Genomic DNA, 26,786 nt, shown 5'->3' with positions numbered 1-26,786 from the left:
TACTGGAAATACTGAGGCCCTGTGTCCTCCTGGGCAGTGCGGGTGCAGCAGGAACTTTGTTACGTGATGTTCTCCTCACATGGCTGGCTCTGCTGGGCTGCCATCCTCCTTAAAATGTGCCCCATAGGGAAATGGACTATTTCTGGCCAGCCCCCAGGAGAATGTGAGAGGGCAGTGCCCAGGGGCCCCCTTCTCATTGTCAGGTGGAGAGACCCAAGCTGCCACTCTCCATGTGTGACCTTGGACGTGGTTTGGCCTCTCTGTGGGCCTTGGCCCCCCCGAACCCTGTGGTCAGAGCCAAGCCTGCCTCCCATGCTGAATTGAGCTGCTCAAAGGCCACCCAGGTCCTCCTTGTCCCCTGCCAGAGGTCATCTCTCCTAGGCCAAGCAGTGGCTATGGGTACAGGGTAGAGCAGAGAGCACGGGACTTGGAGTACAGTCCGGGTTGTAATCCCCGCCTGGCCACTCTTGGCTGCTGAGCTTGACCCTCAGCCTCCTCCTCTCCAGTGGGGGAGTGGCAGCATCTCTTTGAAAAATGCAGCACTGCAGAGGTACTCAACCACTGGGTCAAACCCTCCCTGCTGTTTCCCTTTGGACAAGCTCCTTTCCCTCTCTGTGCCTTGGCTTCCTTGTTGGTAAAATGTGGACTGTGTTACCACCTACCTCGTAAAGTTGTGGGGAGGGTTATTTGAGATAATCTGTGCTCAGAAGATGTGAGTTGGGGACATTACACATAGCCTCAGAGGGAGGTTAGGACTGCAAGAGACCATGGGCTTACAGCGTGGCCCGTTTGGACTCAGTGGGAGGACCAGGTGTGGGGGTAAACTGCCACCAACCCCTGCCTTCCTGCAGCCTGCCAAGAACTGCATGCCCATCCCAGCCAGGGCAGGGGGACCAAGTAAGCCCCCTCACTTCTTTAAGCCTCAGTTTCCTCATCTGTGCAGTGGGATTAGTGGTACTCACACCTTGGTGGCTATGAGCGGTAGAGGCAGCATTGTTGAAGGGCCGGATACCCTGGTGGCTGCTCTTCTAGCAACAGGTCAGGTGGCAGCGATGAGAACACCTGCCACTGAGTGTCTGCTGTGTGCCAGGCACTGTGCTGGCAGCTTTTATATGCATTTTCTGGTTGAATCCCCAGAACAATCCTGTGAGGTAGTAGAGTTCTTACCCCATTTTACTGATGGAGGAATTTGCCCAAGGTCATCCGGTAGGTAAGTAGAAGAGTTGGGCTTTGAACCCACTTCTGCTGCTTCAGACTGGTAGTGGCCTTTGTCCTCACCTGTGGCTGGGGGTGGGCCATGACCAGGCTGCTCACCCTGGGTCCCATCCTCACTCCCCCAGATCAAAGAGCCAACTGAGAAGCAGAAGTTCTTCCAAGAGCTGAGCAAGAGCCTGGACTCGTTCCCCGAGGATTTCTGTCGGCACAAGGTGCTGCCCCAGCTGCTGACCGCCTTCGAGTTCGGCAGTGCCGGCGCCGTTGTCCTCACCCCCCTCTTCAAGGTGAGTGAGGCCAGGCGCCTCCCTGAGGGGAGACCTGGGAGGCCTGGAGCCTCAGGAGCTGTGGGGCCTGGAGAGTTGGCTGGGTGCATATGAACTGTCACAGAGAAGGCCCTGGGGTAGGGGGCAGCCTGGTTAGAGCAGACCCAAGTCCACATGAGGAGTCTCCTGTCAGCATCTCCGTGGTTCAGCAGGCCAGGGCCACCCCACCAGCTGTCCCTATGCCTCCAAACTCCTTTCTCCACAGACGCCTTGCTTCAGAGCTTTCAGCCCTTCCTCCATTTCCCCATGTAGCCCTTCTGATCTGTGCACCTGATCTGACCAGTGCACCCTGGTTCCCAGAGCCTGAGGATTATCTGTACCCCCTCCCATGTTCCCATCCTCCCCCCAAACCCCTCTGCACTCAGCTCACCTGACTTCTGGGCGTTGGATCCTCTCCCCTTCCTTAGGCCTCAGCTTGCCTTCCACAAGCACCTGCCATTCCCTGCTCTGCCCACCCTGGGGAGAACCCTTGCCCCTGAAGGACATGCTAGAAGGGGAGAAGACAGCAAGCAAATCCTGGGTAGCTGGGAACCCCCAGAAATCGCAGGCAGAATTCTGTGTGCATGTGGCATAGGGGTGCCTGTTTACAGGGAGGGGCATAGAGCTTTCGTCAGCTTCCCAAGCGAGGCCTTGACCGAGAAAGCTTAAGGGCAGGGGTAACTGGGAGTGTGGGCAGAGGGCGGCTGGGGAAATGCCTGCGCCCCACCCCCACTCTGCCATCGCCCCATTCCCGCCCAGGGGGATCAGCAGGGAGCCCGAGGACGTTGAATGAGTGAAGTCATCTGCTGTGATGGATGTGGCTCAGCCCCTCTTCCTGCTTCTTCCTGCAGGTGGGCAAGTTCCTCAATGCTGAGGAGTATCAGCAGAAGATCATCCCTGTGGTGGTCAAGATGTTCTCATCCACTGATCGGGCCATGCGCATCCGCCTCCTACAGCAGGTGGGCGCCTCGGCCAGTCCCTGCCTGAGTCTGTCCCACCCAGACCCCATCTAGGTTGCTGGGGAGGCACGTGCTTCACCTCCAGTCCCAGGCAGGTGGCTGGAGCCCTTGCCCTGGCTGCACAGGGACCCCAGAAACCCCACCCCTGAACATACACACAGGTGAGGGACCCAGTGAGGCCAGGCTCTCAGGAGGTAGAGCTAAGCCCAAGGCTCGCCAGCAGCTTTGGGCCGCAGGGCTTACACCTGTCCCCCACCCTACCCACAATCTCCTCACTCGGCCACTCTAACCATCTAGAGCAGGTGTATAGTCTCTCCTGCCAACTTCAGGTCAGTTGGGAGCATCAGACAGGATGGGTGGGGACGTTGTCAGCTAGAGTACCGGCGGCTCCCAGGTACCACTCCCTCTCCAGCTCCCACAGGCACCGGCCCTCCTCATGGCACTGTGGGTGGGCAGGGAGGAGTAGGGCAGGGGTTATACCTCTTTTTATAGAAGAGGCAGTAGAGGCTCTAAGAGAGTATGTGACACAGGTGGTCAGGTGAGCACGACCAGGAGCCAGGCCTTCTGACTTCCCGTCCCTGGCTCTTCCCAGCACCCTGCTGCCCTCTCCTCACTCCTCCACATGGGTCTGAGGCCAAATACACAGGCAGGGGCTCGGGAGGCTGACATGGCCAGCCAGTCCCTGCTGATTGGAGAAACCAAGCCAAGAGTGGCCCCGTGGCAGTGAGCAGGGGGCACGTGGGAGGGGCTGACTGTTTTCACACCCCAACCTGGGCCACAGATGGAGCAGTTCATCCAGTACCTTGACGAGCCAACAGTCAACACTCAGATCTTTCCCCACGTTGTACATGGCTTCCTGGACACCAACCCTGCCATCCGTGAGCAGACGGTCAAGGTGAGTATGGCCAGGGCCAGAGTGGCCACCCTTGGTTTTCTGAGGCTTCTAGGGGGCTCACCCCAGACACAGAGGCCTTGGTTTAGCCCATGGGTCCGAGCAGGCACTGTCCTGCACGCTGTATGCGTGTATGTCCAGGCTGTGAGTGCAGCTCGGCAGCTGGCGGGAGGTTGTGGGGCAGGCAGGGTGGATACAGCTACAGTCTTCCGCTCAGCAGACACTCACCGAGCACCCCTCCGTGCCCGGCCCTGAGCCCCTGTGCTGGGATGTAATGTGCACGGGCAGCCCCATGCCCTCAAAAGCTTTCTTTCGAGGGCTTGGCAGACAGTAAACAAAACTAAAAAACATATATTATGTTTGAAATTGAGGGAAAGCATGGAGAGGAGTTTGCAGTTTTAAAACAGTGGTCAGGGAAAACCTCACTGAGGTGTCATCTAAGGCGAGGAGGTGAGGGATTGCACTACAAGGGGATCTGAGAAAGTTATTCCTTGCAGAAGGAACGGCATGTGCACAGGCCCGGAGCTGGAATGTACTGGAGTGTAGAAGTGGCTGAAGAGTTTAGTGTGGGAGGTGGAGTTAGGGATAATGGTGGGGTTGGGGGCCGGGGCCTGTGGAGCGTGACAGACACCTGCCACATTCACTGGGAGTGAGACAAGAGCCACTGGGGGGGTTGAGTGGGGCAGTGACCTGGTCTTACTTGTTTTAAAAGGATTGTCCTGTTGCTGTGTGGAGAACTGACCATCAGGGCAAGGGTGGAAGCTAGGACACTGCTAGGGGCTGTTGCTGTGGCCCAGATGGGGAGGGCAGTGGCTGGCAGCAGGTGGCCAGAAGGGGCCACATGCTAAAGGTAGAGCTGACAGTGTTTGCTGATGGATGGATGGATGTGGTGTCACATGGCTCTGATGATTCTGGCCAGAGCAACTGGAAGGTTAAGTTGCCGCTTACTTAGAAGGCTGGGGGGGGGGGGGGCAGGTTTTCAGGAGCAGGTTGGGCCCCTCTTGGCTTTGTCAGTTAGCCAGATGGAGACAGTTGAGTGACTACTGGTTATGAGGTGTGAAGTCTGGCCTAGGGGTATGCACCTGGGAGTTGTCAGCTCAAGGGAGGGCATTTAAAGCTGGGAAATGGGTGAGGTCACTTAGGGCCAGAGTTTAGATATAAAAGGGGCCTGAAGATTAGCTCTGGGTATCTGAACATTAAGATCTCGGCAAAAGGAGCAGCCAGCGAGGTCAGAGAAGCCAGAGGGGCTGGTGTCCTGGAGACACCAGACACAAAAGTTTTAAGGAGGAGGGAGATCTCAGTGGTGTCAAAACTGCTGAGGGTCAAGTTTGGTGAGGATGCAGAGTTGGCCATTGAATTTAGCAACATGGAGGTCATCAGTGACCTCAACCTGAGCCAACTAGGTTGGGGGGGGGGGCGGGTAGTGGTTGTGTGAAAGTCTGGGTAAAGTGCCCGCAAGAGAGCAGAGGATAGAAATGGGAGATGGGAGTGCAGCCAAACTGTTGAGATTTTGCTGTAAAGGAGAACAGAGAAATGGAGGTCCCCTTCCTCACCATGCTGGGTCAGGCCAGGCCCAGGCTGGAGGTGGGTGTGGTGGCTTTGGTGGGTCTGGTGTGCTGAGGGCTGCCAGAAGGCCATTTCTGCACGTGGCCCTCTGTCTTCCCCAGCCCACTGTCTCCACTGTTCCCTGTGCCCATAGTCCATGCTGCTGCTAGCCCCGAAGCTCAACGAGGCCAACCTCAATGTGGAGCTGATGAAGCACTTCGCGCGGCTGCAGGCCAAGGATGATCAGGGCCCCATCCGCTGCAACACAACTGTCTGCCTGGGCAAAATCGGCTCCTACCTCAGTGCCAGTGTGAGTGTCCTGCACAGCCACTGGGAACCTGTCCCTGTTACAGGACCACGGCCTCCTCCAGGGCCAGGAATCCTGTGTGTGGGGCTCTTATCCTCCCAGATACCTAGGCCCTAGGTGCCCTTAGCCCTGGTGTCTGGGCTCCTGAGGACAGAGTGAGTTGGGTCAGGTCACTCGGCCACTAGGGGGCATGTCTGGCATCCGAACCTAGACCTGCCTGGCCCATGGCCTGTGGACATCCCCTCAGGCAGAGTTTGTAAACTCAGATGCCTGCCATGTGGAATCTGGGCAGCAGGGCAGGTAGGAGGGGAGGTGCATGCCCCAGCCCCTCAGGCAGCTGCTGCTCTGGTCCCTGTTGCTCTGAGGCAGCATGGATCCCAGTGATCTGGGAAGAGAAGCCCACATCCAGAGTTTTAAGTAAATTCTCCCCATTTAAGTTAGTGACTAATTCACATTTTTCACACTCGGGGGGCCCCATGGATGGCCTGTGTTCTGGGAAGTAAGAGCTGGTGGTTCTGGCCTCAATATTGACCTTATACTCAGGAGCCCTCTTCCCTGTCCCATGCCAGACCAGACACAGGGTCCTTACCTCCGCCTTCAGCCGGGCCACTAAGGACCCATTTGCACCGTCCCGGGTCGCGGGTGTCCTGGGCTTCGCTGCCACCCACAACCTCTACTCGATGAATGACTGTGCCCACAAGATCCTGCCTGTGCTCTGCAGCCTCACTGTGGATCCTGAGAAATCCGTGCGGGACCAGGTGAGACACAGCTGGGGCTGGGCCCTGGAGCCTGGCAGGCTCTCGGGATCCCTGGAGTTCCCAGCTCTGCCCCTTGCTACCCACAGGCCTTCAAGGCCATTCGAAGCTTCCTGTCCAAACTGGAGTCTGTGTCAGAGGACCCCACCCAGCTGGCAGAAGTGGGTAAGTGGCCCACACTCGTGTTCCCTCTTCCCCCGGCCATATCCTTGACTGTGGCCTGTCACGTCCCACACCCACCGAAGTTTCTGAGAGCTGGAAAGAGCCTCTCGAACAGACTTGCTACCCACCCCCCATTTCATAGATGCAAGAACCCAGGCCTGGAGAAAGGAGGGGGCCCTATAGGTCACCTTGTTTCATTTCTTGCCCTCTCACTCTCCCCATGTGAGCCTGACATGGCCATATCCACCTTTCTCATGCCACTGCCAGAGAAGGACGTTCACGCAGCCTCCAGCCCCGGAATGGGAGGAGCCGCAGCCAGCTGGGCAGGCTGGGCTGTGACTGGGGTCTCCTCACTCACCTCCAAGCTGATCCGTGCGCACCCCACGGCTACCCCAGCGGAGACCAATGTCCCCCAGAGACCCATGCCTGAGGGTAAGTGTCCCAGACTGGCTGTATCAGTGGCTGAGAGGTGCTGGCACCCAGGAGCTATTATTGTTTGCCTCCCCCTGCTGTGGTGATGGGGACAGAGAGGAGGGGTAGCTTTAGTTCCCTTGTGGGCTTCCTCAGTGCCCCTTCTGCCTGCACCCCCTCCCCCCAGCAACCTCTGCCATCCTGAGACCTCCCTGAAAGCTCAATGAGCCTCTGCTCCCCAGGACTTCCTGCCCCGGCCCCTACCCCTGTCCCTGCCATCCCTACAACCTCAGGCCACTGGGAAACACAAGAGGAGGACAAGGACACAGCAGAGGACAACAGCGCTGCTGATAGATGGGATGACGAAGACTGGGGCAGCTTGGAGGTATGTGGTGCTGAGGCGGCCTCCCTAGGGGACCCCAGCTCAAAGCCACAGGCTGCCATCCCGGGAGCTTATATGAGGTTGGCCTGTCCTCATCGGTACAGCATCCCTAGCAAGTAGGCCTGGAGTGGTCACTGTAGGCCAGAGCCAGCAGCTGAGCCCTGCTCAACTCCAGAGCCTCCGGCAACAGCTGGAAAGGACTTGCAGGTGGTGGTTGGGGCAGCCCTGGACCCCCTCACTCTCCTCTACACCCTGTCCCTCCTCCTCCTGCTCCAGCAAGAAGAGGCTGCTCCCAGAACTAGAAGCAAATCAGTCCTGCATAGGGGGTGGCTCAGGGTGGGCCGAGGATGGAGTGGGCTGTCCGGAAGAGAATGGGGCAGAGCTTGGGGCCCAGTGTCCCCATCTGGCTGACAGCAGTCTCTGGCCCCCCAATGCTGTAGAGAGGGCTGTGAGCATCTACATCTCATTCCCCAGCCTCATGGAAGGTGAGGGCAGCAGGGGCCAGTGCCCAGTTTATAGATGGAAAACAGGCCCTGAGGAGCACAAAGGAAAGTAAAAGACTAGTGGGTGGAGCCCAGTGAAGTGGCTCCCGCCTGTAGTCCCAGCTACTCCAGAGTCCGAGGCTGCCGTGAGCTATGACGGAGCCACCGCACTCCAGCCTGGGTTAAAGAGTTAAGACCCTATCTCTTTATTGATAAATGTGAGCTGAGCAGGGTGGCTCATGCCTGTAGTCCCAGCTACTAGGAAGGCTCAGGCAAGAGGATCCCTAGAACTCAGTTCTAGACCAGCAGCCTAGGCAACACAGGGAGACCCCCCTCTCAAAAAACAAAACACACAGACTCACACAACTAGAGAATGGAGCCCATGGCTGGGAAGAGGCTGGAGCAGCTTACTTGCCCTTTAGGGAAGGGGTCAGTGGTCATCCCTCCTCCTTCCCACACTGCAGCAGGAGGCGGAGTCTGTGTTGGCCCAGCAGGAGGACTGGAGTGCTGGGGGCCAAGCAGGCCATGCTGGGCAGGTGAGCAGGGGTCAGGCAAGGGGAAGGGGATGGTGTGTATGGGGGGTGGGTCCCGCCCCTTCCTCCCTGGCCCAGTGCTACCTCCCCCTGCCCCCACAGGTCAGCAGCCGGGATCACAAATCCCCGGAGTCCGACTGGAGCAGCTGGGAAGCTGAAGGCTCCTGGGACCAGGGCTGGCAGGAGCAGAGCTCCCCGGAGCGGCCCCCTGAGGGCACACGGATGGCCAGCGAGTATAACTGGGGTGTACCCGAGCCTAACGACAAGGGTGATCCTTTCTCTTCCCTGTCTGCGCGTCCCAGCGCCCAGGTACCCAGCACTGGTCTGGCGGGAGGGTGGAGGCCAAGCAGACCTCTGTGGGAAGAAAATGGCTCCAGGACAGCCCGCACTTCCTTTTCAGCCGAGGCCGCACTCCTGGGGTGAGGACAGCTGGGAGGGCTTGGAGACTGACAGCCGTAAGTGTTTCCTCTTGGCGGGGTGATTGACTAGGGTCCCGATGCCCCATGGGGCCCAGACCTTGGTGATCTCGAAGGGTTTCACCACCAGCTGGGGACCTGAGACCTGCCTCCCCTTCCTGCCCCCAGGACAGGCGAAGGCTGAGCTGGCCCGGAAAAAGCGCGAGGAGCGGCGGCGGGAGATGGAGGCCAAACGCGCCGAGAAGAAGGCGGCCAAGGGCCCCATGAAGCTGGGAGCCCGGAAGCTGGACTGAACCGCCGTGGGGGCGCTTCCCGGCTGCGGAGAGCCGCCCGCGGATGTATTTATTGTACAAACCATGCGAGCCCGGCTGCCCGGCCAGGCACATCTCACGTGTACATAATCAGAGCCACGATAAATTCTATTTCGCACCCCCTGCCTCGGGCTCAGTCTACCCCTCGGAGGTGGCCGGGTCTGGTGCTGCCCTGCGCAGTCCGCGCCCGTGGAGGACAGGAACATCAATTTGCTTCGATAGCCAAGAGTAAAGAGGCACGATCTGATTTATCAGTTTCTAGGAAATGCCCTCTGAGAGGAAGGCCGACAGCGCCGGGAGACCCAACATCCGCCCCTGACCCGGGCGGAGCCTATATGGGCGCCCTCGGGTCTCAGAGCGCTGGAAGGGGCCTATGGGCCCCAGGGGTCCCTGGGTCCAAGCCCCGCCTCGGGGCAGGAATGACAGGCCTAGCTCGTGGAAACCCTTCGGTGATCACCAAGGTCTGGGCTGAGTGTGGTGTCAGCGGCGGCGCTGCGGCACGCAGGCCCCGTGCGGGCGGCTGCGCGCGAAGCCGGCTTTGCAGACACAGCGGAAGGAACCACTCGTGTTCACGCAGCGCTCGCTCTTGCACAGCAGCCCGCGCTGGTTCAGCTCGCGGCACTCGTCGATGTCTGCAGGTGTGGGTGACAGGTGTGACTTGCTTAGCCTTCCGCCTGGCCGCTAGGTCCAGTGCGCTGGTCGCCCTGCCCCCCCCCGCCCTGTAGCCTGGCTCACCGATGCAGCGGGCGCGGGAGGCGTCCAGCTGGAAGCCGCCGGGACACTCGCACACCGCGCCGCCTGGACGCGGCACGCAGCGGCCGCTCACGCAGCGGCACTCGTCCGAGTCCTCCTCCGAACTGTCCTCCTCTGCGCAGGCCAGAGAATACATACGTCAACACCGCCCCCAGCCCACGGCTGCCGTCCCTGCTGCTGCCCGCCCTGGCTGCCCTTACCTCTCGGAGGCTTCCCCAGCAGCAGGGGGCTCGTGTCCCAGAAGGAATTGCTCTCACTCTGCGAGGTCGGGCACTGGGTCCCTGAGGGGCGGAGGGCGGTAAGCGATGTCAGTGCACCTCGGCAGCTCCCATACTCCCTCCCCGCCATTCCGGACCCGCTCACCGGCGCCGCGCGGCGGGCACGGGCGACACTGGGCACCCCAGCCGCGGCCCTGGCGGCAGCAGCAGTCATCGAAGGTGAGGGCAGGCCCGGCGAGGGGGCCCGCGCACATGCCGTCCTCTCCGCGCTGACCCCAGCACACGTCGCGCCGCTCCGGGGCGCGCTCTGCGGTGGACGGGATAGACGTCAGGGAGGAGCCCGAGGCAGCGACCGCCGCCTCCGCTCCACCCCACCTGCGCAGGGGCTGGGCCTCAGGGCAGCACACGACAGACAAGCCTCCTGAGTCAAGTCGGCCCAGGCCGACCCTCACCGGCCGGGCTCTCCTGGAGCTGGCAGTCGCGGCCGGAGGGCCCGGGCACCCAGGGCAGGCGACACTCGCAGCGGTAGGAGCCTGGCAAGTTGACGCAGCGGCCAGGACGGCAGGCTGCCGGGTCCTGGCACTCGTCCACGTCTATGGCAGCGAGGGGACGGGTGGGGGTGCTGTCACAGCATGGCCTGGGTCCCCCGCTCCCATCCCGATTCCCCGTCCCGGGCCTCACCCATCTCTTCAGGGTTCAGGCACTGGCGCTGCACCGGGCTGTACTCGGCCGGGGGCGTGCAGGCGCAGCGGTAGCCGCCGCGCGTGTTCTCACACACTCCGTTCCGGCAGTTGGATTCGTCCAGACACTCGTCCACGTCTGGAGGAAAAGCATAGGTGGCAGGGGCAGATCGGGGTGGTTGTGCGTGTCTCCCCGCCGCTTCCACGGCCGCTGGGCCGGCTGCGCTCACCCACGCACTCCAGCAGGTTCCCGTCATAGTAGAAGCCCTGCTTGCAGTAGCACTCGTAGCCCGGCTGCGTGTTCACGCACTTGCCCTCCTTGCAGATCTCCGCCCCGAACAACATGCACTCGTCGATGTCTGTGGGGTGACAAGCTGTGGCTGGGGGCGTGGGCGGGGCTGACCGCAAGAACAAAGCCCACCCGAGGGCGAGTGATGGGGCGGAGCTTAGTGGAGGAGAAGGGTAGGGCCTTGGGAAAGGTGTGGGGCGGGGCGCCGATCTACCAAGCCCTAGGGCTGCTCGAGCTAGTCAAACCAAGGCCGGTGGCGGCGGTCGGGCCGGGCAGTGTGGGACTTACCGCGGTGGGCTGGGATGCCATAGTTGACAATGTTGTTGTCCTGGGTGTAGCCCTTTCCGTCGGGGCAGAGGCTATGGAACTCAGCTGCGGGAGCGGGGAAAGCGGGACTGAGCACGCGCGTGCTGGCCGTGGGAGTTCTCCGCCTCATTTCCCAACTACCCAGCCGGGAGCCATTTCCCCCCATTCGGTTTACAGATAAAGAAACTAAGGCTCTGGGAAGGGGCCTGCCCGCTTCCTGACCTGAGCTGTAGACTGGGCAGGGATAGATTTCGCAGTGGTCTCCCCAGCCAGCCCCCAGCGAGCAGCAGCACTCCTGTTGGGTGACGTTGGTGGCCAATACGCTGTCGCAGAACACCGTGTCATCAAAGTTCAGATAGCACTCCTTCTTGTGGTGGGGCTGCTCCACCTCTGAAGGGGGGGCAAGGAGCTCAGGGTCGTGCAGACACACTGCTTTTGACCCATCTACCCACCCTACCCGCCCGCAACAGCATCTCTCTGTCCCCACCTTCCCTGGCTCCTCTTAGCCACCATGTGACAGCCAGCCTCCTTCCACAACGTGGCGTTTAGGACCCTTTGAGGTCTGGCCCCACCAGATGCCCCCAGCCAAAAGGGATTTCTTCCTGTTCCCCAAATTCAGGAGGGTGGGACCAGGACACATCTCTGAGCCCCAGCTGCAGCTCAGGGGCGTTGTCTAGCCTGGGAGGGAGCTGGGAGGACACTCACCCTCACAACCATGTTGGTCCTGGGTGGGAGTGAAGCCCTCGTCGCAGACACAGGCGTAGGAGCCCTGCAGATTCTCACAGGCCCCGTGGGGAAGGCACAGGCCAGGGTCCTGGCTGCACTCATCTATGTCTGGGGGGCAGGAGTGGCTCAGAGGAAACCCAACCCCTTCTTCCCTAGGGCTGTGCCCTGAGGGCCTCACAAAAGTTCAGAACCCGAATTTCCACTTTGATTTCAAAATACACACAACAGGTAGTCCACTCGTGCCGGTCCGTGCATGTGGGTAGGAACACGCACATTCGCTGCTGTCATTCAAAAAACCTTCAGGGGCCCCCACTGACAATAGAATAAAGTCTTAACTCTCAGCTTGGCATTTGAGGACTTTCAGTTTGGGCTCCCGATACCTTTAAAAATCTTATCACCTTTTACTCTAAGCCCCCACCCCACCTGTATGCTCAAGGCATAGTTGTCTACCCTCCTCTAAAAATGCAACTAGCTCCTTCCAGATCTCTGTACTTTACAAATACTGTTCTTTGGGCCTGGCATACCGTCCTGTGCCTTTCTCTGCCTAGGAAACTCCTACTTATGCTTCAGTTCCAGGTCAACAGTGACCTGCCCGCTACAATTAATGTAGTCCAGACTTTTCCTGGCACCCAGCACCCTGAACTGTGAGAATCAATTTAAGTGTTGGCCTCCCCCAGCTGGGAGCTCTGGGTCCTTGCTGACCTAGTACACAGTCCAGAACCTGGCAAAGAGTAGGTGCTCAGTAAACCCTTGTTGGATGAAAGCATGGACGGGTGAGTCAGTGGGGAAGACTAATACGTTAATATCTGTAAAGAGCCTAACAGTGACTGGCAGACTGGCACACACTAAGCACCACAGAAGCACCGACCGCCGTTATCACTGTGCTCATCGCTTCTAGGTGAAAGAGTGGAAGGCTGAGTGAGTGGATGGAGGGATGGAAAGACAGAAAGGTCACAGTGTGTCTAGGGGATTACTCTTCCCTGCCACGCCCCTCAGGAGCCCTCAGCCAATCCCCCATACCTTGGCACTTCCTGCCACCCACCAGACGATGCCCCTGGGGGCAAAGACATCTGTAGGAGCCATTGGTATTGATGCAGTCGCCCCCAATGCAGGCCGCAGGGAAATCACACTCATCAATGTCTGTAGGGGATCAAGGGAGTGGAGAATCTCAGGGGCTGAACCCTCATGCACAGCCTTAGGCTGCCAAAGCTTTCCCCCAGACCCTTGGGTCGGTGTCGCGCCCCTATACCCCATCTGGGATCTGGATGGGGACTGGACTTGGGCAGTGGGGGTTCTGGGGTATGGAGGGACAGGTCACAGCTTGGCTCTAGGACCTCTCACCCTCACAGCGGCTCCGGTCCCTTGACAGATGGTAGCCAGAGAGGCACTGGCACTGGAAGGATCCTGGCGTGTTGGTGCAGATGCCGTTGTCACACACGTCCCCAGCCTCACATTCATCCACATCTACGGTGCACAAGGGGTGTCAGAGGGCCAAGCTGCGGGCCTCTGCTTTTCCCACTCCTGCCCATGGCCTGAAGCGCCAGAGCTGAGGCCATCAGCACTCAGGAGCAGTGTGGGGCACTCACACTGCTCCTGGGTGGCACATGGTGCCCTGGCAACCAGGCCATGTGCCACCAGGTCCCTGGGCCAGGTCTGATGCTAAACAGCTTCCCCACCTTTCCTCCACCCTCACTGAACAAGAGGCCCCTTTCCCACCCTCTCTCTCATCCTGTTCTAGGGGTCCTTGCCCCACTGCTTTCACTGCTGCTCCCACCCTTCCCTCACCTGCCACAGCTCCCTTCTTCCCTGTAGGTAAGCTCCCCTATGTCCTCATCCTTCCCATAGAATTGTTTCTGCTCATGCAGTAAGTGAACCTGACTCTCCCCTGAAGACACGCTTTCCTGCAGTCCTCTCTGGTGGAGCCACGGCTCTTCCTCTGAGGTGCCACAGGTCCCACACCAGCACACCAGCCTCCACCCCCTGTTGCTGTCGGCACCCTCTCCCTAGCTCCTCTCCCTTTGTTTTCCTCTCCATCCCAGGAGTTTCCAGCGGCCACATGGATGACCAGGCCTCTGACCTCACACTCCTGGATGTCTATGACCTTCACCTCAAGGCCAGCCGCTCACTCTCAGGGCCCTGAGGGGCTTTCATCACTCGGGTCTGCCCCACTCTAGGGCCCTCAGAGGCTGCTTCCTTCCCACTGCCTCTGCTGTACCCAAGTCCCCCACTCTGTCTTCTCTCTCCCAGGGCCTGTGGCTTGCCCCTCAGTCCCCTGAGCTTGCCCAATGCCCCCAGACTCTGACAGTCCCCAGCCTGACCTCAGTGCTCACTGGGAACTCCCATCCCTGAGCCCAGGAATGCCTCTTCTTCCTCCTCACTGGTCTGGCACAGCCCAGCCTCCAGTCAGAGCTGTGGCCTCCAGATCCTGGTTGCCAGGTGGGGCTGCAGTCAGCCACCAAGCTGAGCATGCTGGGCCACAGCCGCGTGCTCCAGCCTCCATGGTCTGGCCAGATCCTCAGCGTGGCCAGCGCCTCCCTCTCAACTCCTCTCAAGCTTTGACTTCTGCAAAGTCTCTGGGCAGCCCCCACGCTCTTGGACACTTCCAAACTGCCACGGTCCTCCTCGGGTCTCTATTTAACTAAGGCCCTTCACTGTTTATTGAGAGAATTAAGGGTAATCACCCTCAAACCCTTGAAAACCATTATCTACATCCACTCCCCTCTTGCTCCTGCTCTCCTGTCCATGGCCAGCCACCCGCTGACCCTTCCCTCCTCTCCTAGGCCTGTGGCCCTCGTTGGCCCCTCGCCCACTTTCCTGGCATCTCCTCTTCAGTCTCTATTTCAAAGCCCCACTCCCGTGAACCCAGGTCTCACTCTTCCTCGCTTGCTGCCAATATCCTGCCTTCCACCCCCATAATGCCACAGAAGCCACCCTGCCAAGGCCACCAGAGACCTTCTTGTCTCACTAGTATGTATTTTATAAGAACTTCTCTATTGTACTTAGCTCATTTTCCTTGGTCCTTGGAAGCCTCTCCTCCCAGCTTCTACAGTAGCCCACAGCTCCCCCTGCCATCACCCGCCCCAGCTCCTCTTCCACTGCCTGCCCCTGGTGCGTCAGTGTCCACAGCTCTGCCAGATGCTCCTCTTACCCGACCCGCCCTCCTTGTCAGAGCAGGCCCACCCCAAGACTCCATAGCCCCCACAGTCCAGTCAGTGGTTCCAAGCAGGTATGTCTGGCCCAAGACTCCCAACCCACATGGCCCACCCTCTCTGCTGGCATCTCCAACTGAGAGGCCCACAGGGACCAGCCACTCAACTTGTCCAACAAGGAGCTCAACATCTTCCCTCCCTAACGTGCCCACCCCGGGGACCCTGTCCCAGTGGGCAGCACCACCTGAGTCACCTAAATGGTCCATCACCCCCCTCTCTCCTTTACTCTGACATCCAGTCAACAAGCCTGAGTAATTTATTCTAATATTTCTCTAATACCACATCATCACATAGCCATCCTGAAGCCACTACTCTCAACCCATCTACCACCATCTCTGTCCTGAGTCTCTCCAATAGATCTCCAGCCACCCTCCACACTCAGCAGCAGGGAACTATCTAAAACAAATGGCAAATCTTGTCACTCTTCCCCTTAAAATGCTTCAGGTGCTCCCTAACACCTTCAAGATGAAACTCAACCTCCTGGGTGGGGCTCAGGGGGCTCTCCAAAGGGTGGAGACCTGCCCCTCCCCAGCCAGCCTCAGCCCCCATTCCCTGGGCATTCCTTACAGTGCCCTGCACACCCCATACTGTTTTTCACCTGAGTAGCCACTGAGGCCTCTGCCTGCAGTGCTATTCTATCTCATCCTTCTTTGCGTGGCTAATTCCTGTTATTCTTTAAGATAACTCAGGCCTTCTTCCTCCCACCCCGCTGGTGTTTCCAAGAAGCACCCCAGCTCCATCCAGGCCCAGCCCTGCACTCTACAGTCTGCCTTACGTTCCCCAGTTTCTCGCCTCTTGGTGGATAATAACACGAATGCAGGAGGGACTACTAATGCCTCCCTCCTCTCTTTGATATCTTTTTTCTTTCTTTCTTTTTTTTTTTTTTTTGTTGAGACAGAGTCTCACTTTGTTGCCCAGGCTAGAGTGAGTGCCGTGGCGTCAGCTTAGCTCACAGCAACCTCAAACTCCTGGGCTTAAGCGATCCTACTGCCTCAGCCTCCCGAGTAGCTGGGACTACAGGCATGTGCCACTATGCCCGGCTAATTTTTTCTATATAGATTTTTAGGTGTCCATATAATGTCTTTCTATTTTTAGTAGAGACGGGGTCTCGCTCAGGCTGGTCTCGAACTCCTGACCTTGAGCAATCCACCCGCCTCGGCCTCCCAGAGTGCTAGGATTACAGGCGTGAGCCACCGCGCCCGGCCTTCTTTCTTTCTTTCTTTCTTTTTTTTTTTAGACAGAGTCTTGCTTTGTTGCCCGGGCTAGAGTGAGTGCCATGGCGTCAGCCTAGCTCACAGCAACCTCAAACTCCTGGGCTTAAGCGATCCTCCTGCCTCAGCCTCCCAAGTAGCTGGGACTACAGGCATGCGCTGCCATGCCCGGCTAATTTTTTTATATATATATTTTTTAGTTGGCCAGATAATTTCTTTCTATTTTTAGTAGAGACGGGGGGTCTCGCTCTTGCTCAGGCTGGTCTCAAACTCCTGACCTCGAGCGATCCACCCGCCTCGGCCTCCCAGAGTGCTAGGATTACAGGCGTGAGCCACCGCGCCCGGCCTCTTTTTTCTTTCTTTACATTTAAATAACAGGCTTTGCAAACGCAGCTTCAAATCCTGCCCCCAAGACCCTTCCTACGTGAAGATTCTGGCGGCGCCTTCCTTGGCGAGATTCTCTGAGAAAGGGAGCGACTGGATCAGAGAACCGAGGGTTGAATTAGCCACCTCCCACCACCCGCCTGACAGCCAGGGAGACCCGCTCTCCGCTTCAGCGGCAGGGCTGCCTGGCCCGGGGCGGGGGCTCACCCACGCAGCTGCGGCCGTCGGGCGCGGGCGCGTAGCCCTGGGCGCAAGTGCAGCGGAAGGAGCCTGGGAGGTTCTCGCACCAGCCGGGAGAGCAGGGGCTGCCCTCGGCGCACTCGTTCACGTCTGCGACGCAGTGAGCGCGTCTCAGAGGCTGCCCCACTGGGTGGCGGCGGGACACTTCGGTTCCCGGTGAACCGCGACAGGGTGTGGGTCTCCTCCGCCCAGGGCGGTGGACTCCCCACTATTCTCGTGAGGCCACGCCCCCGAGGCGTCACTCACCGACGCTAGCCCCGCCCCGCCCCATCAGGAGCCAGACCAGGGCATTACCCGGAAGGGCCCCGCCCACTAGCCTTCCAGGCCCCGCCTTCCACCCTATCCGGGACCCAGGCCCCGCCCTCACCGCGGCAGGCCCCGCCCCCCTGGCTTCTGTAGCCGGGCTGACAGGCGATGCACTTGAAGCTCCCGGGTTTGTTCTCGCATTTGCCATCCGGGCAGGTGCTCGGGTCCCGGCATTCGTCGATGTCTGCGCAGGAGGGAGAAGGAGGCGGACCCATCTGGGGACAACGTGACTGGCCCAGGGCTCCGGGTCCTTGCCAAGGGCCCCCTTCCGTCACAGATCAAGGCAAACCCGCCGTCGGGCTCCAAGGCCCTAACCTCTGAGAGCCACAGAGCAGGGCAGAGACAAGAATGCAGGCCCGCCGCCCCCACCCAAGGTGGAGAGACAGCTGATGCCCCCCGTTTGGTCTAGATGGGGTCCCCTCACCTTCGCACACAGGCAGTCGGGAGGCTTTGAGCCGGTAGCCCGGGTAGCAGTTGCACTTATAGTGACCGGGAAAGTTGATGCAGAAGCCGCCGTCGCCGCACAGGTGGGGCTTGGCGCACTCGTTCAGGTCTGAGCGGGAGGAAGGAGGCACGAGGAAGGGTATGGGGGGGCAGTGGAGGGCATTACACAGCGATCGGGAGGACAGCCTGCCCCACCCAGCGCCGCCCCGCCCTGGTGGCGCTCACCCACGCACGAGCGCCCCCCGGCGCCCACGTGCAGGCGGTAGCCGCGGTTGCAGTGGCAGTTGTAGGAGCCACCGGTGTTCATGCAGATGCCCCTCCCGGGGCCGCAAGGCTCCGCCTCGCACTCATTCACATCTGAGACGGACGGGGTGGGCCAAGAAAAGTCAAAGGGGTGTCTTGAGCAAGGTTTGCCTCCAGGCTGTCCGCCCGCACGCCCGCCCCACGCTCACCCACGCAGTAGCGGTGCTGCGGATGTGACCGGTATCCGGGGTTGCAGTGGCAGGAGTAGTCTGGGGGCCCTGGGACACACTCCCCGTGGCCACATATGTTCTGGTTCAGTCGGCACTCGTCTGTCTCTGCGGGCACGGCCGGGTCAGGGAGCATTCACCTCTGCCACATCCCCAGGGCAGACCTGGGCACCCCAATTCTCCTGACCCAGATACCTGACCAGGTCATACCATGACCTCAGGTTCCTGCACAGCCATATTCCAACCCTAGAATTTTGTGTACCTCATCCCAATATAAAGACCCCAGATAGCTCCAAACCAGGACTCCAGGTACCTGACATCCTATCACCTCTGGACCTTGACACTTCCATTCCCCATTCACTCCAAGGCCCTGACCCCAGTCACCTCAAACCAAACTGCATCCCCTCAGGGCCCCTCAGTCATCTCAATATCCCTACCCAAGGGGCTTGGATACCCCTTCTCCCCAGTCACCTCAATATCTTAGACCCTACAGCCTCAGTCCCACAAGTATCCTCTGGAGCCCCCATTCCAGAATGGTCGATGACCTCCCCCTCCCAAGGCAAGCAGGAGCTGGTTTCCTGGGAATCCTAACTTGTGCCATAGCTGTGCCCACGTGGCCAGATGCAGGAAGCCCCTTCACCCTCTTTGTCACCAAGCCCAGGACTCCCTGCCTTCTACCTCTCCCTCCTTTGATCCTCACCACCCACCAGTCTCATCTCCAGCACCCCATCCCCTCACCCCTCTCACCTCCCCCCACCTCTCATCCCCCCTCATCCTAGGCCATGATGCCCAACTCTGCTCTGCTTCCGGCCAGTGGGCTTTGCAGGCTGTTTTTGCCTGGAGTACCTCTCTTTAACACCCCCCCCCCAAGATACTTCCATTCCTCCCTCTCTCCAAGTCCCTGACCCCAGTTACCTCAAACCCAACCCCATCCCCTCAGGGACCCTCAGTCATCCCAATATCCCTTAACACACAACCCCCAAGAAAGCTGTCCAGGGGCCTTGTCCTCTGCATCCCCAAAGCCCCCAGGGCAGCCACCTTGTACCTGAGCCCTTGCCCCAGGGGCTCATGTAGGCTCAGGCTGCCAGCTCCCTTGTGGCTTTGCAGCGTACACAGACACAGGCATGAATCTGGCTCAGCTGTGTGACCTGGGGCAAGTTACTGAACCTCTCTGAGTCTCCACGTTCTCATCCAGAAAATGAAGCTAATAATGTCTCGTACACTTCACATAGTATGAGAAGGTTAGATGATACTTAGAATGTAAAAGTCTTCAGGCAGTGCCTGGCACAGAGAGGTTACTCAATCTGAGCTAGCAATTTTGATGCCCGAAACCCTGCAGACACTTCCCATAACCTCTGGCATCAAACCCAAGCTTCTCAGCAAGGCTCCGTGCATTGGACTTCCCCTGGTGCAAACACCGGCCTGTGCGGCTTCTCCCTCCTCTGCCAGTGTGATGCTCCCATACCTTTGCCCAAACTTAACTTGCCTTGGGAAGTCCTTTTCCCCAACCTGCATGCCCCTCCTTTCCCCACTTCTGCTCCGGAATTTCTAACAGTCTTTAAAACACTACTCAGAAAGCCTCTCATGGCTGCCCTACATATTATCACAACCCCAGACTTCCTTCCTTCTGCTCTGATTTATTTTCTCATAGCATTTGTGAGACATATTAGATTTTTACTTATTGATCTTTTTGTTACCTTTTGTCTGCTCTTTAAGGACAGAAAATTTTTGTCTGTTTTTGTTCATTGCAGTATCCCCAACACCTGAACAGCGCTGGCACATAGTAGGTGTTCAATAAATATTTGTTGAATGAATGAATGCCCTCAGACTGGGCTGACCATCATGCTACCTGGGGCATTTGAGGGCAGGGTGGGATCTCTGCTGTTTATGGGGGCTTCCCTAGCACCCAGCCCTGGATAAATGTCAGCCAATTGGCTCTAGGGAATGACTGCAGGGGGCAGGGGAGGAGAAAAACTAAGTGGGGGTGTGGCCTATCTAGGGCGTGGCCTCGCAGGGTGGGCCTTACCTGTGACCTGAGTGGGAGCAATCTCCACGGCGCTGCGGGAAGGGGGTAAGTCCGGTAGGAACCAGCGCATGGTGGGTGGCGAGGGGCGGGAGATCAGCTCTGCGGGCAGCAGTGCACGCTTGTCAGAGGGTGAGGGTCACCGAGCCTCCCTTCTGCTTTCAAGCCTTCAGCGTGGGCATGTCACACCCCAGCTTCACTGCCCCCCAGTACTTAGGCTGTGAACTCCCCCTACCCATTAACTTAGCCCCTCAGGGTCCATCCCTGCAGTGCCCAGCTCACCAGGGTAGGGCCGGGCAGGAGACGTGGTGGCAGTTGGGTGGCTCTGCTGCACTGACCGCTCCTCACTCACTGGCTGCGGGTGACAACAGCATGAGCTCTCCCTGTCTCCCTCACCTGTCCCACCCTTCCCACCTGGGCTCCCATACTCACTGAGTCTGTGGTCACACCTAGAAGGGAAGAGAAGATGAGTTCATTGAGTATTGGGGTAGGAGAAGGGAGTCAGGTCTGGGCTCAGCAGCTGAATATTTGTGGTTAGGGTCTCTAGGAGTTCAGCAATCATGTCTCTGGGTCAAGGGTCAGGGGTTAGATCCAGGGTTAGGATGTCTTTGCATAGTGGTCACAGACTCAGGTCTGGGGAGCAATGACTGAGCAAAGTCCTTGTGTTACAGATCAAGGCTTAGGAGGTTATAGCTCAGTCTCAAATCTCTGGGTCAGGGGTCCGGGGGTCAGATCTGGAGGTCACTGGCTGGGTCTAAGAACAGAAGGGGTCAGGCCAGACCTCTCTCCTCCTCTGTGTCCTCAGGTGGTGGCGCCTGGCTGGGGCTCTCAGGGTGCTGTTGGGGCTTGGGTGGCCCATCGGGGTGCAGGAAAAGGGAAAAGTCGCTTTCGCCCTGAATGGTGAGTGTCTGGTGGGAGGTGAGGATGTGGTACCCCTTCCCGGCTGGGCAGATCTCCTTGAAGGCAGCTACGGCCAAGACACCAGACACAGAGGTGAGCATTTCCTGGACAGGTAGGTACATGGACAGACACCCACCCCCACCCCTGCCCTACATGCCCTGGCTCACCAGTGCCATCTGCGGGGCAGCGCTGACACCGCGCACCCCAGGCCTTGCCCACACTGCAGCAGCAGAGCTGGCGGGTGAGGCGCGTGGTCAGTGGGTGCTGGCACTGGTGCTCGGGGCTCACCAGGCGGAAACACAGGCTCTTCTCCTCCGGCTTGTCCGCTGCAGGAGGAATGGGGGGCATGGGAATCTGGGCCTGAACACTACCCACGTCCCTCTGCCCAGCTGCTCCAGACCTGTCTCTCTGGCCCAGACAACACTTGATCTCCATGTAGCCCCTGACCCCACATGATCCTGAACTCATGTGACCCCTGGAACCACCGACCCCATTGACCCCTGATTCTGGCTGCTCTGGACTTCACCCCTCCTGTCCATCAAGCCTATGATCTATAGGACCCTGACTCCATATAATCTCTGACCCCATGTGACCTTTAACCCCAGATCTCATGTGACCCCTGACCCCACTGATCCCCGATCCTATCTGTTCTGGGCCTTGGTCCTCCTACAGTCAACCCCACTCTGATCTCCTGTGACTTCTGACACTTGCTGCTTGGAGCCTTACCCTTCCCAGCCGTGCCTATGACCTCCCAGAAACCAGAGCCCCCCAGTCTCACCGATGCACTGTGTGCGAGAGGGGCCCAGGCTATGGCCAGGTGGGCAGACACAGCGATAGGAGCCAGGGTTGTTGAGGCAGTCACCATGGCGACACATGCCCGGCATCGCACACTCGTTGATGTCTGTGGAAATGGGAAGTTTGGTCCCTCCAGTCTGGGGCCATACAGAGACAGCAAGCTGCTCAAAGAACCTCAGCGTCGTGCCTTAGCCCTGCCTCCTCCCCCACCCAACTTAGGAACCCCCCGGTGGCGGCTGGCCGCCCTGCAGCCCACAGAGTCTCCTGGCTGGCCATACCCTGGCAGTGGGTGCTGTTGAGCCTTTTGTATCCCTGCGGGCAGTCAGCGCCTACCTCCCCACGTACAGGCCCTGGCTTCTGCACCCCTGTGTCTGCAGAGAGAGGGCAGTATGGCAAGGGATGACAAGGAGGGCATTGGCGGGGGCAGAGTGGGATGTAGAGAAGAATGTGGGGGGGAGGGTCCACCTGGTGGGGGATGCCCACTGGGCCTAGGCACTCACACTGCAGCTGGGGGCACTTGTGACACTTGCTCTGGCCCCAGGCGGTGCCGATGCTCCCACAGCAGTCTTCCTGCTTGGTCAGGCCTGGGAGAGGGTTGCTGCCACACTGCAGGGAGGAGGATGGGGAGGGGTCACAAGCACCCTGCCCCTACTCACCTCCCCACTGAGGAGGCCCTTTTCCTTGCTGCCACCGCCCTCTCTCCCCCATTTTTATGGTTTTAGGCAGTCTGGGTTAGGGCAGTTTGGCAGGGCAACCCTGAGAGAAGGAAGGGCCCTCCCATTGGGACTGTGGGTACACTCACGGGCTGCTTGGGCAGCGTGTCCTGGAAGCAGCGGCCCAGGGGCTTCTGAGTGGGTGGCCGGGGGTGCGGGGGCTTGGGGTGCGGCAGCAGGTGCTGCGAGGGGGCTGGGCCCTCTGCATTGGGGCCCTCGATGCGGTGCACCTGGACAGAGGCCTCCGGCGGGTGGTGGACACGCACGTTCACCACAGGGGGCGGGGCCTGCACTGGGGGCGGGGCGCAGTGGCCTCAGGGCTGCCCGTGGGGTCTCGGGCTGAGCTCTCCAGGGCTGGCCCCCTCCCAGGTCCAGCCACCATAGTGCCACCCACCTCACCCTCTCCAGGTTTGCCCATCGCCTGGTACCTTCTGCTGAGATCTGTCCCGGCCCCAGGGGCACCAGGAAGGCGGCATGCTGGGCAGGGGGCCCCTCCCCAGGCCCGGGAGGGTCGGCGATCACCTGGACGGCGTAGATGGCATGCTTGCTGGCCACAGAGTCACCTTCCGGAGCCAGCGGAGGCAGTGCGCCTGTGGACAGGGCCCCAGCCCGGCCCAGCCCAGGGCCTGAGCCACCAGTGCCCCCACCAGCTCCTCCAGCAGGCACCTGGCAGAAGCGCCCCGTGAAGTCAGGAGGACACAGGCACTGGTTTCTTGAGGAGCACTGGCCACCATTCATGCAAGGCAGAGGGCACACCACTGGGGAGAGGAGGTGGATCAGGGCCAGGGCACCCCTGCCCCCAGCCCCAGTCCGTCAGCCACATCCTGTCTCTTCTCCCTCCTCCGTACTTCCTTGCCACCACTGGCTCTGTCCTCCTTGGGAAGCTGGGTTTTGTAACGCATCACACACGTGGAAACTGCACTCTAGATCCCGCAACATCCGTATGCCCATGTTGGGTGCTGGAGTTTTAAGTCTCAGACTTAAACCCCAGCTAGGCCACGTGCCAGCTGCATGACCCTGAGCACCTTACTTCCCCGCCCTGTGCCTCAGTGTCCCCATCTACAGAGATGTTGTGTTATTAAATGAGGTGATGCCAGTGCAAATGCTTAACACGGGACCAGTCCACAGAGGGTGCTTAAAAAGTGGTAGCAAATGATGATGGGCCTCTGGCTGACCCCAGGCCTCTCCTAGGTATCCCTCCCTCCCTGGTGCCTCTGCCTCTTCTCCCCAAACACTCCCCTCATTCAGGCCTTGGGCCTCTCTCTTCTTGCCATCCCAGGGCCCACACCTCACCCCTGCCAAAGATGTCCACATCTCTAGAGACAGCTGCAGCCCTCGCCCTCTCCAGGACCTCTCTTGGGCACCTCCACCCAGGGGACACTGTCAGATATCAGCACCCTGCCTCCCCTCCTCCTCCTGACCTGGGATCCCACTGCCTGCCGGGTCACGCATGACTAAGCCTCAGGCTCTGTCCCTCCTGCTCCCATCTGCCCAGTTACAGCTCTACAATGTCCCATGAGTCCACCTCTCCTCCTCCCCAGGGCCTCTCCCCCTCCCTTGGCCGCCTTCCGGCCCCTCTCCGGCCCTCTCACAACCCCAGCATCCCCGTAAAACCTGCCTCAGGCTGAGCTCTGGCATGTCACACCCCTGCTCACACTTGCCTCCTGGCCCAGACACTCAAGGCCCTCCATGGCCCAGAACCTTCTTTCAGCCCATCCCCCTCTGCTCTTTCCATGTGCACCCCATGCCCCAGGCTCGTCTCCCTCCTGCTGGTGTGCCAACCTCTTGCCTCATGGCTTTGTTCGTGACATTCCCTCCACTACAGAGCCCTGTCCCCGTTTCTACATATTCAAATCTTGTCCTTCCTGTCTCAGCTTCTCCTCCAGGAAGGGAGCCGTTCTTCCCACCCACCCGTGTCCCCTCTCCTCAGCTATCACCCTCTGCCCCAGCTCTGTCTGGCACCTGGCTTCCCTGTTTTCACACCTGTTTGCCCCTCTGTAAAGGGTACTTTGGAGGGCAGGGCCAGGCCAGCCTCAGCTCTGGGTCCCTGAGGAAGTGCAGGGGGAAGAAATGAGGGAGTGATTGAAAGGATGGGACCTCAGCCTGTTCTGTCACGTACTCGGACTCACGGTCATGTCAACGCGTGCTACAGCCTTGGGGCCCTGAGCCCATGCACCAGCCCACCTCGCTCCTGCTGCCGCATGGCTGCCCTCACTTCCCAGGGTGGGAAGCATGGGGTGCTGCACTCCTGGACACCCAAAGGGCCTCACCGGTACAGCCCACATCCATGGCCATCGGGGTCGGACTAAGAACATCGCATCGAATCCCAGCCCAGCCCATCCTGCCTGGCCTCTGGGGACCAGGCCTCACAGGGCAGATGGGGTGTGTCCCTCTCCGGGGGAGGCAGGATTCTCTTCTTCCTGTCTCCCAGTGAGTCACTCAAAGCGGTGAGGGTGACCTCCCAGTGACACCCGCCTACTGTGGCCTGGGCACCAAGCCTGGGGGATGTGGGCAGCACAGATGGAGACAGCAGCCTGGGCAGGATGGCCAGGGAACCTGGGAGCCTAGACACACATACACTCACACCCACAGTCATCTTGTCATTCACAGACTCATTCTGACACCAACACAGGTTCACATAAACACTCCCTAATGGTGACTGGAGACACACACCCAAGACAACCAAGAGACAGGTAGTTAGTCACAGTGGGCCACTTCAAAGCCTATGCACGCCCCCAGACATGCGGGGCTGTGCACACCCCCCACCATCTCATGAGTAACGGGAGCCTGTGAGCAGGGTCCCTTGGGCCTGTGAGTGGGTAAGTGAATATAGAAACGTGTAAGAGGGGCTGTTTTGCTGGTGCCATCCCGGGCCAGGGCCAGGCCTAATTACCCTATCCAGGAGGGTAATTACCGCTGTGACACCTCCCCTAGCCTGGCCCACAGGGCCCTGTGGGAGGAGGGCAGAGCCCCAGGCCTGGCCCTTTGAAGAGAGATGCTGGGGATGGGGTAGGTAGGCTCCAGGCTGACCCAGGAGGTCACAGGGCTTGGGCTGGGGGTTGGAGGGACTCTGAGGGCCTTTGAGGCAAAGACGTTGGGAGCTTAGGGGGTGGCACAGGAAGAGGAGGGACTGAGCACCCAAGCCAGACCCCACCTTCAGGCCTGCACCCCACTTCTTAGGCCTCAACACCCTCCCCTCTCAGACCGTGCCAGTAAACAGCTCCCCTCCCTCTCAGCCAGGACCTTAGCTCCTCCTCCCAGGGAATGCAGGTGTCTACCCCTGGCAGGCCCTACTTCAGACATTTAAAAGAGATTTTTCCTGTTTCTTCCAGCAAGTCTGTTTCTTGGGGGAATATTTACCCCTTCTCTGAGGCTTCCTCCCCCCAGCCTGCATCCCTCCAAACCCCCTGCGTGCTCCCTCTCAGAACACAGCATCTTCCGGGAAGCCTGTGTCATCCAGGACCCCAGCATTTCCCCACACGTAGGCCCCAGCCCTAACTCAAAGCTTCAAAGTCCAGGCTCCCCAACTCTGGCCCCCAGGACACCAGCCTTCTAAGCCCATGCCATGGCCCTGGGTCACCCCGGCCCCTGGATCTTTGCTCTCTGTACCCCCAGCCCCCAGTCTCCTATGCCCAGGACTCCACTATGTGTCCCGCATGGTCCTGGCGCCTGTCCTTCTCCGCTGCCCCCAGCCGTGCCCCCTGGCCCTCACCCACGCGGAAGCCGGAGCCCGTGAGCGTGTCGGTGCTGTGGCCGTTCTCTCCGATGAGCGTCATGTTGGAGCCCTGCTGACAACTGTCCCGACACTGGCCTTTAAGGCAGGTCCGCTTGCAGATCACCGGCGCAAAGACCACCTTGAAGCGCTCGCGGGCTAGCGCCCCGCCCCCGCCTGCGCCCCGCTCGCCGGCGGGTCCCCCCTCGGCCCCGCCGCTCGGGCCCAGCAGCGGCAGCAGCAGCAGCGCCAGCAGCCCCACCGCCCCCGCCCCGCGCATCGCAGGGGCCAGGCCGCCAGCAGCCCCTCGGGGCCCGGGCATCCGGGGCCGCAGGACCCCGGGGGGCGCGCCCGGGCGGGGGCAAGGTGCCCGGCGCCCGAGGGGGTAGGAAGCCTGGAGCCCCGGGAGAGGGCTGGAGGGGGCAGCGAGGGCGCGGAGCGGAGGAAGCGGGCCGGCAGGGGACAGCAGGCGCAGGCGGGGGCGGGGGAAGACGGAGAGATGGACCGCGGGGAGCCCAGAAACTTCACAGCCCCGGGAAGAAGCCCCGCCGAGGGCCCGAACTTGGGCAGGAGCGAGAAGGCCGGAGCAAGTTGAGGCGGAGAGGAGGAGCGAGGGAGAGGAAGGCCGGGCGGCCGGCCCGCTCCGCGCCTCCCCCCGGCCGGCTCCTCTCCCGCGGCCGCGGGGCAGCGGGGAGCGCGGGGAGGACGCAGGGAGAAGTGAGCAGTTGTTTTCCC

The 26,786-nt window shown here is 60.0% G+C and overlaps 2 protein-coding genes across 37 annotated transcripts in view; one reads left to right on the top strand and one right to left on the bottom strand.

Annotated features, from left to right (window-relative positions):
• Positions 1 to 8,790, top strand: part of SCYL1 (SCY1 like pseudokinase 1) — a 12,063-nt gene extending 3,273 nt beyond the window's left edge. For 7 of the 34 annotated variants that reach the window (XM_069471556.1, XM_069471587.1, XM_069471578.1 and 4 more), the window contains 12 exons: positions 1,341 to 1,499; positions 2,369 to 2,476; positions 3,258 to 3,371; positions 5,068 to 5,223; positions 5,790 to 5,978; positions 6,065 to 6,140; positions 6,405 to 6,569; positions 6,791 to 6,933; positions 7,877 to 7,948; positions 8,048 to 8,254; positions 8,346 to 8,400; positions 8,530 to 8,790. In XM_069471556.1, the coding sequence (XP_069327657.1) occupies positions 1,341 to 1,499; positions 2,369 to 2,476; positions 3,258 to 3,371; positions 5,068 to 5,223; positions 5,790 to 5,978; positions 6,065 to 6,140; positions 6,405 to 6,569; positions 6,791 to 6,933; positions 7,877 to 7,948; positions 8,048 to 8,254; positions 8,346 to 8,400; positions 8,530 to 8,654 (1,569 nt within the window). In that variant the 3' untranslated portion in view covers positions 8,655 to 8,790. Of the gene's footprint in view, positions 1 to 1,340; positions 1,500 to 2,368; positions 2,477 to 3,257; positions 3,372 to 5,067; positions 5,224 to 5,789; positions 5,979 to 6,064; positions 6,145 to 6,404; positions 6,570 to 6,790; positions 6,934 to 7,876; positions 7,949 to 8,047; positions 8,255 to 8,327; positions 8,401 to 8,529 lie in introns of all 34 variants that reach the window. The other 27 variants (XM_069471560.1, XM_069471589.1, XM_069471559.1 and 24 more) reach the window with 19 other exon arrangements.
• Positions 8,647 to 26,786, bottom strand: LTBP3 (latent transforming growth factor beta binding protein 3). Of its 3 annotated transcripts, XM_069471550.1 has the most exons (28): positions 26,052 to 26,786; positions 22,768 to 23,097; positions 22,429 to 22,631; positions 22,127 to 22,232; positions 21,905 to 21,997; positions 21,610 to 21,732; positions 20,999 to 21,157; positions 20,713 to 20,898; positions 20,364 to 20,380; positions 20,214 to 20,286; positions 19,935 to 20,033; positions 17,891 to 18,016; positions 17,664 to 17,795; positions 17,419 to 17,547; positions 17,056 to 17,178; positions 16,656 to 16,778; positions 12,986 to 13,108; positions 12,665 to 12,784; positions 11,624 to 11,752; positions 11,141 to 11,308; positions 10,901 to 10,984; positions 10,554 to 10,682; positions 10,325 to 10,462; positions 10,096 to 10,236; positions 9,789 to 9,950; positions 9,626 to 9,706; positions 9,408 to 9,539; positions 8,647 to 9,304 (listed from the first exon to the last, which is right to left on the bottom strand). In XM_069471550.1, the coding sequence occupies exons 1-28, from the start codon at positions 26,371 to 26,373 to the stop codon at positions 9,153 to 9,155; spliced, it is 3,903 nt and encodes a 1,300-aa protein (XP_069327651.1). In that variant the 5' UTR covers positions 26,374 to 26,786; the 3' UTR covers positions 8,647 to 9,152. The 3 variants fall into 3 exon arrangements, with proteins under 3 accessions (XP_069327651.1, XP_069327652.1, XP_069327654.1); XM_069471551.1 differs by lacking the exon at positions 10,096 to 10,236; XM_069471553.1 differs by lacking the exon at positions 10,096 to 10,236 and having other exon boundaries at positions 26,056 to 26,786.

Source organism: Eulemur rufifrons, chromosome 6 (assembly GCF_041146395.1).
Source record: "Eulemur rufifrons isolate Redbay chromosome 6, OSU_ERuf_1, whole genome shotgun sequence".
NCBI classification, from domain to species: Eukaryota; Metazoa; Chordata; class Mammalia; order Primates; family Lemuridae; genus Eulemur; species Eulemur rufifrons.
Note: the sequence above shows the minus strand (reverse complement) of the source record. Positions and strands in the feature narration are given on the sequence as shown.

Bases quoted from the DNA above. Each gene is read 5' to 3' on its own strand.
- LTBP3 (XM_069471550.1), bottom strand. From the start codon at position 26,373: ATGCCCGGGCCCCGAGGGGCTGCTGGCGGCCTGGCCCCTGCGATGCGC. The intron at 21,158-21,609 runs GTGAGACTGGGG...TTCCTCCTGCAG, and splicing joins CTCTCGCACACAGTGCATCG to CGGACAAGCCGGAGGAGAAG. The intron at 10,237-10,324 runs GTGAGGCCCGGG...TCGCTGCCATAG, and splicing joins CCTGAACCCTGAAGAGATGG to ACGTGGACGAGTGCCAGGAC.